This window comes from Pteropus medius, unplaced genomic scaffold, assembly GCF_902729225.1.
Source record: "Pteropus medius unplaced genomic scaffold, Ma_sr-lr_union100, whole genome shotgun sequence".
Taxonomy (NCBI): Eukaryota; Metazoa; Chordata; class Mammalia; order Chiroptera; family Pteropodidae; genus Pteropus; species Pteropus medius.
Window position 1 is genome coordinate 1,701,895 of NW_024344374.1, and position 13,872 is coordinate 1,715,766.

The 13,872-nt window shown below is 42.0% G+C and overlaps 1 protein-coding gene across 1 annotated transcript; it reads left to right on the top strand.

Moving 5' to 3' along the window:
- Positions 1-8,388: 8,388 nt before the first annotated feature.
- Positions 8,389-11,590, top strand: TAL2 (TAL bHLH transcription factor 2). The gene has a single exon (XM_039870631.1). It carries the CDS (start codon positions 8,418-8,420, stop codon positions 8,733-8,735), a length of 318 nt encoding a protein of 105 aa, XP_039726565.1. The 5' UTR covers positions 8,389-8,417; the 3' UTR covers positions 8,736-11,590.
- The last annotated feature ends 2,282 nt before the right edge of the window (positions 11,591-13,872 follow it).

Genomic DNA, 13,872 nt, shown 5'->3' on the forward strand with positions numbered 1-13,872 from the left:
GATAAATAAAATAAGTAAAATATTACTAAATAGAGATGAGTACTAAGGGGAAGAATAAAGCCAGGCGGGAGTATCGAGAGCACTCGTATCTGTGAAGATGCAATTTTAGATATTATAGTCAGAGAACCTTCATCGAGAAGGTGACATTTGAGCAAAACCTGAAATATGACAGCGCCATGAGGGCAGGAATTTGTGTCCGTTTTTTTGAAGTTGCATTCCCAGTGCCCACCATTGGCTCTGGCACATAGTAGGCGTGCAGTAACAATTCGTTGAATGAATAAAAGGAGATGAGGGAGAGGACTATGTAGATTACTTGGGGAGAGAGTGTTTCAGGCAGAGGAAACATTGCAAAGGCCCTGAGACGGGAGGGTGTCTGGTGTGATCCTGAAACAGAGGTTGGAGTGGCTAGAGCTGAGGAAACTCAAAAGACAGAAGGAACAGGTCGGGTAAAGTGGATCTCAGGAGCCATTCCAAAGACTTGAGCTTAACTCTGAATGAAATGTAGAGCCACCAGGGGCTTGGGGCAGAGAAGTGACAGGAATCTGACTTGGGTTTTCACAGGATCATTCTGAGTAATGTTGGAGAACAGATGGAAAGAGGCAAGCTCAGAAGCAGGAGGGCTACTGCAATAACCAAGTCCCGTGCGGGGCACTGGAAACTGAGATAAATATATCTGGGAATCTGTCCAGTGCCGTGATTGTTAAACTTGGTCTCGTATCTTAATCTCTTTTTGATACTTTAGTAAAAATAGGTTTCTGATCCCACCCCCAGAAAACCTGATTCGGTGGGTCTGGTTTGTGGGTGTTGAGATCTGCCTCCCCTCACCTTCGATTCTGAAGCAAGTGGTTCTTTTCCTACAGTTGGAGCCTCACTTGGGTTTAAATAATTGCCATCTGATGAATTACCGGCGGGGCACTTAATTTCCGAGGTTTGTCGACGTTGGACAGGGTTAGTAAGCTGCATGCCGGGCCTTTAGCTGCAGCCCAGGTGGGTGTCAGGACCCCTCCCGTCCCCGAGCCTTACACAAAGCGGGGTTCTCCTTCCGCCTCTGCCTCCTTTCTAGGGCATAAGGAGGGCTGGTCTCGGGAAGTGGGGGGCGCGGGAACTGAGGCGGGACCGGCAAGAGTCCCAGGCGGGAAGGAGCACCGTGGGCCGCGCTAACAAAGGGCGGTGTCCTATAAAGGCAGCGGCGGAGGCGGGCGTCCAAGTGAGGGCGCACAGGGCCAGCGACAGCTACAACGACAGCGCGGGCTCCAGGGCTCTGGCTTTTGGCGAGGAGGTGCGTGGACTCCGAAGGAAAGTGGGCGCCGCGGGGACAGGGCTCGTGGGCCAGGGGGTGTCCCCCAGAGTCTTCCCTCTCCTCCCCCCCCCGCCCCACCCCGAGTCCGAGCCGCACTCGCCTGGGAGGGTAGGAGTGTGAAGGCGACTTGGTAGCAGCTACCAAGTCTATTTGGTGAAAAGACCTGGGGACTTTCTGCAGGGCAGCGGCGGTGGCACAGGAGCCTGGCAGGTCCTGTAGCGCGCGTGTTGGCCGGGCGTTTCGCTTTTATAAGCGATGCGGGAGATATCCTACAGATCCTCAGAGGGAGGTTTAGAAAGCTCCTGTGTCCTGGTGAGCAACACCCACGTATCTGGCAGGTGCGAACCTTTAGCATGAGATGCTTTCCTGGACTCCTGAACTACTTATTCTTAAGGCTAGGCACTGCAGACAGGGGGAGAAAAGGTTATAAAAACGAAAAAGGAGAAAGTCAGGTAGTGAAGCGGGCAAGGAGGGGCAGCAGGTAGTGTGGGGCGGGTGGCGAGCGTGAGTGTTGAGCACACCTTGGAACTGGTGATTCTCCCAGTGTCCACCCAAAGGCTGGTACTCACAGTAAATGTACCTATTTAGAACATCAGCGTGCAGTTGTCTAACGAGAAAAGTAACTTGCATAATTATACTTATTCTGATTTTTAAAGAATGTATGTCACACACACGCACACCCACCCAAACTGGCTACTGCTGGGGAATGAGATTGGATGGATGGATGGATAGATGGATGGTTGGATGGATGGGTGGGTGGGTGGATATGTAGATAGATAGATAGATAGATAGATAGATAGATAGATAGATAGATAGATAGATAGATAGATAGATAGATAGATGATAGAAAGATAGAAAGCCTTTTATGTTTTACTTTACATTCTTGTGTACTGCTTGATTTTTTTTTCTTAAATAAACATGTGTTACTTCTATAAACATATCAAAAGGCAAAGCTGTACCTGATGGAGATTAGGCACCTTCCCTTAACCCAATTATGCAAATCACCCTGCATCTCCTTTCTGGAGAGTGTTTTCACTTACTGTCAAGCGAAAGATAAAAGAAGAGACAAACACACAGGACCATATTCCAGGAAGGTAAAATTAAAGTCTTATTTTAAAAAGTGCCATATGTGTCTAAATGCCTGGGACAGGCCACTTAGGAATGTTAGCTGTATACCTGTGCTGCATCCTTCTAGTTGACCTGGGCTCAGTGTCCAGGAACTACCAGCACAAAAAAGCAGCAACTCCTACTGGGGGCATTAGTCAACCTTCTCTGGGAGTGTGATTGTCATTTGTTTCTCTGGTAACCTGTTGCCTTCAGTGATGACACTATAAACAGGGGCTCACACACACCTATGTTGTTAGTATTTACCATAACATTCCTCCTGCCCAGACATTCCTATTCAGGGTCCATGAAATCTACCCACCCAGGGGGCCATAGAATTCAGGGGTTTTATATAGTTGAATGGGGAAAAAAATTACATCTTTATTTCTACAACATTTTAATCTAAATTTAGCATCCCCTTTATTTGTAAATGTGGGCAATAAACTGCAGTGGTAGTAGCAGTACTGGTGACTTTGTCACCAATAGAAATCATAGATACTTTCATCTCATGTTCCAGATGTTGCAGATATTTTGAAAAAATCATTTACATATCACTATGTAGAAATTATGGTAATAAATCTATTTAATGTGTTAAAAACAAAACACATGAATTACTGTGCTGCAATTTTACGTTAATTTAATAACTATTAAATATAATTGGTTATTTTATATGTCTGTCTCCATGCATTCAAAATCATTATTTTGAGAAGGGAATTAAAGGCTTTTTATTTTATGTATTTAAAATCATTGTTCTGACATGGAATCCATTCCTAGGATTCCCCAGACTGCCAAAAGTGTCTATGGCACAAAAAAAGGTTATGGGACCCTGACCCAGCAGGAATCAGTAGTGACACAGATGCATAAATACCCAAGCCCGGAACACAGGCTCTGCCACTGATTCCCTGTGTGACCTGGGCCAAAATGCTTTGCCCCTGTTTTGACATCTATGAGATGTTTTCTGACTCCATGGCATCTGGTATATTTTTTAAGCTCTTAAATTAATGTGAAATCAAGATTAGCAGCAATCGGTCCTTGCAACTGGAAAAACACTAAATGTAATTTTCCTTTGATTTAATGAGGACTTTAGTAATTTTCCAGTGACTTCTACTTTGAATTTTTCCAGCTTGTTAAATCACTGATTTCTATTTCCCCCTATGGGGAAGGAGAGTAACGTACTTGAGGATAAATCAACAAGTAATTATTAAGCACCTCCTAGGATGGCAGGCCTCCTCTCAGAAGCTTGTCTTCTCTTCTCCCCATTTCCTCTGTCCGCTTCTAGCACAATGGGATAGAGCCCTCTTAGAAAAGAACACCAGTTAGTTTATCCTGCCTAATCTTTTTCTTCCCAGCTTGAAAAAGACCCCCCATGAGACTAGAGTCGACTTAGTGAATGAGTTAAAGCCTCTTTTGACAAGGGAAGCTTGAAAGTAACTTTGCTCCCACACTCCCGGGCTGCAAAGCAGCCAGCCTCACTGTGAGCAAAACGTGACAGTTTGCTTTCTATCTAAAAACCCTCCTGATTTAGGTTCAAACTTTTATATTTTAGGTATAGCTGAGCAGAGTTCTGACAACACTTGTATTTTCATTGTAGAACCAAAGGCGAAGATATTCAGAAATGGCTTAGGTTAGATAAATGGCAATAGGCAGGGTTTTGTGGCTTTTCAGAGCAGAAAGAGGCCTTGGGGATCACCTAGTTCTGGTTCACCCGTTCACTTTGGGAGGATACATAAGAAGCCTGGAAGCATCCCAGAATGCCTGGGTTATGTGCTGTTTCTCTGCTTCGACTGCCCCTGTGCTTCCCTCTGCATGTTACACAGGCAGCGGGTCCTCCAGGATCCAGCAGCCAGCACAGTATCTGGCACATAGTGTCAGTAAGGATTGATACCAAAGCTTAGAGGGCATATGATTGTACCTGAACCATGGGTTTAACTGGGAGTGTCTCTGCAGAGAGAGGAAGTGGACTTTTGTGGCTGCTGGAGGGAGCCTGAAGCCAGTCAGTGACCTTGAGCCACCATGGTTCTGCTTACCACTGGGTTCTCCACACAGCACTAGACTCTCCAACCCAGACAGAAGCAGGAAAGACAACAAGAACCAGGCTAGGGACATGTTCTGGGAGTATAAGGATGATTATTTCTACATTAAAGTCTATAAACTTTCTAATGTTTTTCTATTTGAAGCAATTAATATATGAATAATTTATTATAAAAATATAAAATGATACCGACTATAAATAAAACACAAAAGTTTCCTTTATCTGTCTTCCTCCAACCCACTGTCCTCCCCTAAGTAAGCATTGTTGACAGTTTGACTTGAATCCTTCCAGGTATTTCACTTTCTGCGCACACACACACACACACACACACACACACACACACACACACATGTCCATATCCTAAAGAGTGAAACACACACACATAAAGCTCAGATCTTTTCTACTGCATGTAGCTTCTATGTTAGGGGAAAAAAATTACAATGAGTATTTACTTTTCTGTTTCACTTGCGGGGATAATTATAATCATTTAACATCTATTGAGCACTTGCTGTGTGCCAGAACTTCACTGATATACTTTATGTGTATCATTTTGTGTGTCCTTATGGGTAGTACCCTTAGTCGCTCTTCAGTTATGAAGCATTTGAAGCACAGAGAGGTTAAGAAATTGTTCAAAGTCACACAGCTAGGAGAAGAACCAAAACAAGGTTCTGGCTCCAGAGCCTGTGCTCTTGACCACCACATGGATGCCTCCACTGATGGCTGACTCCTGTAGTGTCAGGGCTTGAGGGTAACAGAGTGACTTGTTCCAGTTAACAGAGTAGCTTGGGGGTAACAGAGTGGCTTGTTCCAGATCATCATTTGGTTCCTATGGAAGGGCAGAGATACCAATTCACTGCATAGTAAAATGACTTCTGGAACATGTCTGCATCCCTAAGCCAATCCCAGCAATGTCTACAACACTATCACCACAGCCAATGCTGCTTATATGTATATGTAGCATGAATTAATATACAAAAAACTGCCTGGCATAAAGCAAGTGCTCTGTTTGCTCTCACTTTCTTCCTGTACAGTTTATAGGATGCTTTCATATGCAGTGTTTCATTTAATCCTTCTAACAACCTTATGAGGAGAGAATGGTATCATTAGCCCATTTGATAGTTGAGGAACTGATGCTCAGGTGAACTGATATAGAGCTGCCTCGTGGCCAGTTAGTGTTTGGTGCTGTGACTAGCACACACACCTTCTGAAGGAAAGGATGGCTTTCCTCTTCTATTTGGTACTCTTGCTGTACCTTCCTGTAGGACGGCAGGTGTCTCGGATGAGACGCTTTCTCATTAAATATAGTTTCCCCAGGCATCAGAGTCTGTTTGGAAGGTAGAGCAGTGGTTCTCAACGCTGGCCGCACACTGAGATCCTAAGGCGGTGCACTGCTTGGATCTCACAAGAAAGAACTTGCAGTTCATTTACAAGGAGTGCAGTTAGCCCACAGCCTTCAGCTGCAGTACCTTCAGGATGGGCCTCTGTGTTTTCTGGGCAGCCCCCAGCCAATGACTGAGCATGGCAGGGCTACCAGGATCTGGCTATTTCTGCCTAAGCAGGCTTCTCCTCTACCAGGCAGGCTTTGCCCCAGATCTCCCTCCATGTTGGTTGACAGGCAGTTTTTCAGATTTGCATTGCAGGCTCAGGCTCTTCTGACCAGTCCTGCTACTTCTCTGCTTTCCTTTCATGGGTATCAGATGTGCATTGCAGTCTAGAGGCATTCTTTACCCAGTTCTGCTTTCTTCCCTTTTTATCTTTCACAGGCATTAACCCCTGGTAAACTGCTTGTGCACTAAACTCCAGTTTAGTATCTGCTTCATGGAGAGCCCAGCTGATCTACCTGGGCACTTTAAAAAACTACTGATAACCTCAGAGATTTTTATTTAATTGGTCTCGGGTCCAGCCTGGTTGATGCCAGTGAGCAGCCGGAGCTGAGAGCCACAGGAACAGAAGAAAAGTTGAGAGGCATAAGTTCCAAGTGTTTTAAATTAGAAAAGACCTGCTTTCTCATAATTCACTGGGGCCTCAAGAAGTCATTTCTTTATGTTCTTTTAAAACAATAAAATAGGCCCACCCTTTCTTACCATACATGCCAGTTTTGAACCCTCCAACTCCTTCCTGCATTGTAGACTTTTAGCACAAACAACAGGTGTGGAAGGAAGCTGGCATTTTGAGAGACATCTGCTGAGTTCCTGCCTTTCTACTGGTGCTTCATATAACTTAGGTATGATGGTGTTTACCCACAAGCTCATATCCTCTTGAAAAATTCAAAAAAAAAATAATAATAAAAGTAGAATTTAGGGAAAAGTTTATTAATGATGTTGACCTGATCATTTTGGTCTTGATATGATTCTTTTACATCTTTCCTTAGTCAGCAAGTGTTCTGGAGTTGGCCCTGAGTGTGAGACTTTGTGCTGTGATTTTTAAGTGCTTCTATATGTGCCACCTCTTCCACCAACCATCTTAGAAGCTCCTTGAAAACAAGTACTCCATGCGACCATATCCACACACCCAGCTCATAGCACAGGGCCTGGCACAGAGGAGGTCTACATGAATGGTTAAAATAAAAGAATAAAGGCACCAACAACTGAGAGATTATAGCAGGCTTGGTTATAGAAAAATAAGATATCACCCCATCAGGAATTTTTAGTACCCCACAAGTCATTTTTATTTATAAATATATTTATTATCTTGTCGTACTTATTCATCAACACTTTAATAGCAATTACTATGTGTCAGGCATTGTTATAAGTGATTTAAATTTATTATTTCATTTTCCTAACAGCCTTTGTCTAACAGCAAGAGATACAGATGTTCAGTGAGGGGAGGTCATGGAGTGCGGATGAGGGGAGTATTCTCCCCTCATGGCTTGGGCAGCTTCACAGAAAAAGAGAGTTTGAACTGTTCTTTAAAGAATGTGTAGAAATAGGCAAGGAGAATCAGCAGGAACTTTAAGGAACAGAAAAGGGTATGGGTAAAGGGGTGGAGTTAGGGATACTTACTATTTGGGGGAACAGGAAGGGGCCACTGCTGAGGGAGCTGAGACTGGAGTGGGTGAAAAGCTGATAGTAGGGAGCCAAGAGCACTGGCCTGTCAGGTGCTGCTGGGCTTTGGCTCATTTGCTGGTGCATCATCAGAAACGTTCCCACTGATGTATGTCAACCCAAGCCGCAAGGAGAAAAGGGACCTGTGCCTCTAAGAGTTAAAAGTGGCACAGTAAGATTTGGTTACATATGAGGATAATCCCCTCACCTAGAGTTGGAGAGGTCATCTAAATGGAGACTTGGGGAGGCCTAGATATCTTCTATAGCATCCATGCCAAATCATCACCCCTACCTGCCCCTTGTCTTTCTTCTTGTCACATGAAATATCCCCACTTCTGTTCTTCGTACAACAGTGTTTCAAGACTCTTCATCATCCTGTTTTTCCTCTTCTAAATGAGGTCCAGTCTGGGTATTTTAGCTCTTACACAGTGGGGCCCAAATCTTCCATGTGAGGTCTACCAGCTAAGAGGAGAGTTGTGTTACCATCTTCTTCTCCAAATATTAGCTCATAATGGCATTATAGCTGTTTTTTCCTTTTTTTGAAAATCCATATTCAATTATTGGCTAAATATATTTTTCATTACTCAATCCTATGCATATATTCAGTTCTCTACTGTGCTCGATTCTGAATAATTAGGAAGAGTTGTTTATAAAGGAAGTAATGGAGGTATTGGGGTAAAACAACCTTATAACTAGAGGCTTCAAAACAGCCAGGGAAAAAAAGGCTGAAAGGTATTGTTCTTACCCTGCCTTTTCTTCTGCCACATATTTTTTCCTTATCAAAAGGAAGATTCAAAAGAACCTGAAAGTGAGGAAATGAATTTTCTAAAATCCGGGTGGAGATTTCAAGTTTTTAGCAGGACATGTGATACTCACCAGGCCTCTTACAAGGTATTGGCCCTCAGGGCCCTTTTTCTCTCATCTCAGGAGCTCAAACATGACCAGGAAGATCTTCACAAATACCAGAGAACGGTGGAGGCAGCAGAATGTCAACAGTGCCTTTGCCAAGCTGAGGAAGCTCATCCCCACTCACCCTCCAGACAAAAAGCTGAGCAAAAATGAAACGCTCCGCCTGGCAATGAGGTATATCAACTTCTTGGTCAAGGTTTTGGGCGAGCAAAGCCTGCAGCAAACAGGAGTGGCTGCTCCAGGAAATATCTTGGGACTCTTCCCCCAAGGACCCCACCTGCCAGACAGGACTCTACTTGCTGACTACCAGGTCCCTTCACCTGGCCCAAGCCACCACATCCCTTAGCCTGGCTCTGACTTATCGCCCAGGGCAGCACTTGTTCAGAAGTGACTGGCTATCAACAGCCTTCTTCATGTTGCAGAGTCAATTTGAGGGATAATTTGTGGCATGAATTTAAGCTTCATAGACAATGGCTTAGGGACAGCTGCAGGGAGCCGAAAGAAGGTCCTAAGTAATGTGGCTTTGGAGTCTGCCACCCACTGGGCTTCAGGAAGAGCAGCCAGTCTCTATTTTATATATCCAGGATCTGCATAAGATGTTTTTTGAAGAAAAAAAAAAAAAATCATAGGTTAAAAAGAGTTTCGAAAATCATTGTTTCACTGAACACGTTTTCAGTTATAGGGAAGGAGTTTTCTTATAATGCACCTCAGATAAGTAGAAAGTGCTCCCCTCAAAACATATTTGGAGTTTTGCAAAATGAGGCATATTTGATCAAGGGTGAACAAAATAAGTCTTCAGGTTGACAGATGCAAAAATAGCCCTTGCAGAAACCAACCTGGAGCCTTGTGGGAAAATCTATGGAGAAAAGACCCTGCTGGCATGTGAGGATTACAGGCACACAGCAGATACATGTGGAAGAGCTCTGCATCCTTTATCTCTACGGAAATGTGAGGTGTCACTTGCATCAAGTCATTTCTATACGTGTTATCGCTAAAGCCAAATGGTGGATTATATCTGAGAGGAAAGGACTTGATAATTTATGAATTAGAGTTTATAGTTTTCTTTATGAAAAACAGCTAAAATAGGTTATCTAATGCCTCACTTTCACAAGTCAGGTATTAAAATATCTAATTCAGCCTGAGTTCCTACTGATTTAAAACCTGTAAAATTCAAATATAATTATGAAAATCCAAACATTACCATGTAATGACTCATTTAACAGAGAGCTTAGTTTAAACAAAAGATTTAGAGTAGACAATAGGAATGTAATACCAGATGCTAATGAATTAATGAATGTGTAATTTGTCTTTCCTGCTATGGAGCATTAGCTCAATCTTATGTCGGGAGGGGGTGGTACCCACAAGTCAATGGAACAGTGTGCTTCTGGCAAAGCCCACCACCACATGCCACCCTGATGATGCTTGGATTCAAAGATGAATCCTATAGTTAAGCCCAGAATACAAATAATATTATTTGATTGTCTCTGGAACATTTTATTTCCCCAGCGTTCTTAATGGTATATTGGTTTTAAAGCCTTCTGAACCATGTGTAGAAAATTGGTGGATTTGCGATTATGGATATCCTGTGCATACACAACAGAGGAATTTAAATTTCCTGCCACTCTAGAAAGAAGATTTTTGATTTATGAAAGGTTGAAATGAGCCTCTTTGGTTTTGTGATCAGAAGAAAACTGGACGAAACCCCCTCAAAATCTCATTCTCTCAAAATAGTAGGGCCATTACATTACATCATTAAATTTTATACAGCAGTCACACTTGTAGCACATTATGTTTACTGGAAGCAAATTCCTTCTAGGTCCTTTCTTTAAACTATATTCAGTAAACTTCCCTATGGACCCGGAACAGTTCAGGGAAACACATGAGCACAGAGACCACAGGATTTCCCCCAAATGTGTATTTCTTTCTCATGAGCCTATGTGGACTTAAATTCATCCCCAGACTTCCACAGCTTTGATGATAGTTGTCCATTGAGCAACATTACTTACTCTCTCATCTGGCAGTAAATCAAAATAACACTTTTCGGCAGTATTTTTTATTCAGTTCATTTTTAACATGTGGCCAAGAAAGGCGCAGAGGACCTCTTTGCCTTGTTACAGGATTTTATTACTGTCCTCAGAATGAGGATGCTTTTCTGCTGTTGGTGTCATATCTATGCCACTGAAATGTCACAGAGTGCTCCTGAAAATTTGTGAGGAGATTGAGTTATCATTAAATTATATAAGGGGGAAATTATTTAAAGAAACCCTGCAGGAAATCCCTTTGATAATGAATAAACAGTTAAAGTATTTCTTTATGTACGTAATTTACCTCTTACATAATTTTTTTGGTAAGCTTGGATTTTGGTATATCAAGTTGTGTTAGGTTAAAGTGACTGTCGAAAGAAGTTGTAGGCAAGTGTGGACCAAAGCCTTTGCAAGGTGGCCTTGAGATTGGAAGCTAATTTAAAAATCACTCTATAGTCTTGCTTGGTGTCCTGTACTTAGGTCTTGATGATTGAAGTAGTGAGGATTTACAGTTCAAAAGTATTATAGTTCACCGATGGTACATCTCTTTATGGATCATTTGAACCCAACAGAAGAGTTTAGATTGATTATATCATCTATGCTACTCCGTTACTTGAAAACAAGTGTTTGGTCTGCTATGGACACCACTGGAAACTTCTGGAAACCAGGTATAAACATATCCAATTAGTTATGTAGATCATTAGATTGGCTAATTCTATGCCTTACATGACAGAGGAGAAAATGGATCCAGAGGCTTTTGAAGAGACTTTCTAGATATCACATGGACAGTTGGTGGAAATTCAAGACACGGTGCCAGATCTCCTGACTCAGAGCCCAGCCTTTCTACAGCCCTGTTCAGTCACTAAGTATTTTAGGGTTGAAAATGGACAAGCACCTTATTATTATGCTCATCTTTTTCCAGGAGTGTTTCATAATCTTCGTATTCCTTTTTATCAAAGTTGAATTATTGTGCTTTGTAGAATGTGATTAGAGATATCTACCAAAGATTTTATTTGTTGTTTGTGAGTTTTCAACTACTGATTCTAATTTATTGAACTATTAATTTATTGAAAATAAATTAAGGAAATAAATTGTTCTTAATTTTCTTTTTAAAAAGAATTTCATACATCAACTAAGCACATCTACCCATCCTTTCCATCCTCGCAGCCACTCTTCTGGCTTTGAACACTGCCTCCCCCACCACATTGTGTTTAGAAAAAAAATGTCATGTCCTAGCAAACTAGGCCTTGTGCAGCCTGATCCCATTGTACCCTTTTCTTTACCTTCCACAAGCTCTTAAATATATTGTACATACTAATGAAACTACTTCACTCGATGGTCCCCAAACATGCCCCACTCTTTAATACTTCTGACTTTACTCATGTGATTCCATCTTGCACAAATGTTCCCATTCTCACTTGTTCTATTCGCCCCTCTACCTGCACCAGATTCTGCTTGCAAAAATCCTTCATGTCTGATCTTAAATGCCACTCCTTCAGGAAGCTCGACTCATCTTAAACACCATTTCTTACATGAAGTCCTCCTAGATTTCCACCATTCAATCTAATCTCTTCTTTCTTAGAATCCCCTTATGTCCCTCATGGTACTTATTTCCTCTGCCTGTGTTACAGATATTTTTGTAAGGTCTGTCCCTCCCTCCACCCCAAGCTAAAATCTTGAGGACAGCGACAGTTTCTAACATTTAAGCCATACAGCAGCCCTGCAAGTGACCTCACATTCAAATTGAGAAAACTATATCGAGACTGGCTCTGTTAAGAATACTCCTCTAGCCTCTCCTAAAAGATCACATTGAAATGAAATGAACAGGCTGAATTTTCCTGAGAAATCAAAAGTCTAAAAGCTCTTCTTAAAAGTTTGTTTCTCATGATATCCATTCAACATGGCCCTTGGAGCACCTGCCTTATGAGGTTACATCACCTGAGAATGGCTTGAGATGACCAAAATATGTATAAGTTAAGCACAACAGGCTTTGTTCTTAAAAAGGCAAAAGATGAAAGGGGTTTGGGAGAATGGACAGCTTAACTGCTGACCCTCAGGCCAAAGGTTACTTAAAAGTCACATTCTTAAATTCAAAGGTCATAGATAAGTAGGGACTCTAAAAGCTCAATGGCAATGCAAAGTGAGGGATTTAAAGTGGCAGGTGTTACAAAATGCCAAGAAATGAATGTAAAGGATTACAGGACGCCAGGGGCAAGCTCTTCTAAACTGAATTTACACTTCCGTGATTCAGAGTTTACTATAAACAGGGAAACTTTGCCTTTTGTTTTCTCTTTATCCCTAATGACCTATCACAAAGAGATTTTAAAGAGCACTGGATTTTTACATAAGCCTTAGTTAGTTTTGTAATTTATCAGATAATTTATACTCTAAGAATTTAATTTCCAGAGCTCAAGAATTCCCTGGTAGTTGAATGAAACAACTTGTTGAATTGCCTTTTTGGATAACTTTAAAAAACAGGATTGTTCAATATGTACATACACTTGGTCCTGATTAATTATCCTTTTAGGAACCTATCGTAAAGAAATAATCAGAATTATGGTAAAGAATTATATATGTATATCTATTTTAGAAACTTACAATGTAAGTTTAAAGAAAATAAAATTATAATAATAATAGTAAGAGCCAAGGTTCCCTGAGTGCTTACTATATGCCAGGCACTATGCCAAGAGGGTCCTATGTATCAGCTCACCTAATCTTCATAACAATGTTCTATTGTTAATAACATATTGGTTACATGTATTGTTCTCACTTCACAGATGAGGAAACTGAATTCTAAGAGATTGTTTACTTTGTCCAAGTTTTTACTGCAGAGCCAGAATTTGACCATCAGTCATTTTTACTCGAAATTACTGCTTTTCACAGACAGAATTTTTTTTTTACATCAGCGTTCTTAATTTTCTTTGATTCTAACCACCTTAATGGAATCCCATGGACAAGGCATATTCCCCAATAACGCTATTGGGTAAGCAAGCACAACCCTGAAAAAATAAAGTGTACTGTTCAGAAGCACCCACCTGGAGTAACACCACGATGAGATACCGTAAATGGACCGTCCTGCAGAAGCAGGCTTGAAGGCGAGCCTGCGGGAGTGACTGGTTTGTTGTCGTCTGGACTGGTGGGGTGCCAGCATGAAATTGCTTTATTTTTTCCCAGTCACTGCCTTCAGCCATGCTCTGCCTAATCTTCCTTTCCCATTCTATAATGGCATGTCAGGCAGAGCCCATGCCTTTCCAGTGTTTCTGGAATAAAAAGTTCGGGCCTATTCAAAAGCCCATCTCATGTCCTTTCCACCTCTACCCCAACCCTGGCTCTAGCACGACCTATGGCTCAGGACACTGGCACTTGTGAATGTGTATGGAGTGAGTGTGTGTGTGTGTGTGTGTGTGTGTGTGTGTTTACACACAGGGTGGGAAATCTGCTCCTTCACTTCTATCTGTC

What these genes read in the sequence shown, in the direction of transcription:
- TAL2 (XM_039870631.1), top strand. Translation starts at nt 8,418, where the DNA reads ATGACCAGGAAGATCTTCACAAATACCAGAGAACGGTGGAGGCAGCAG.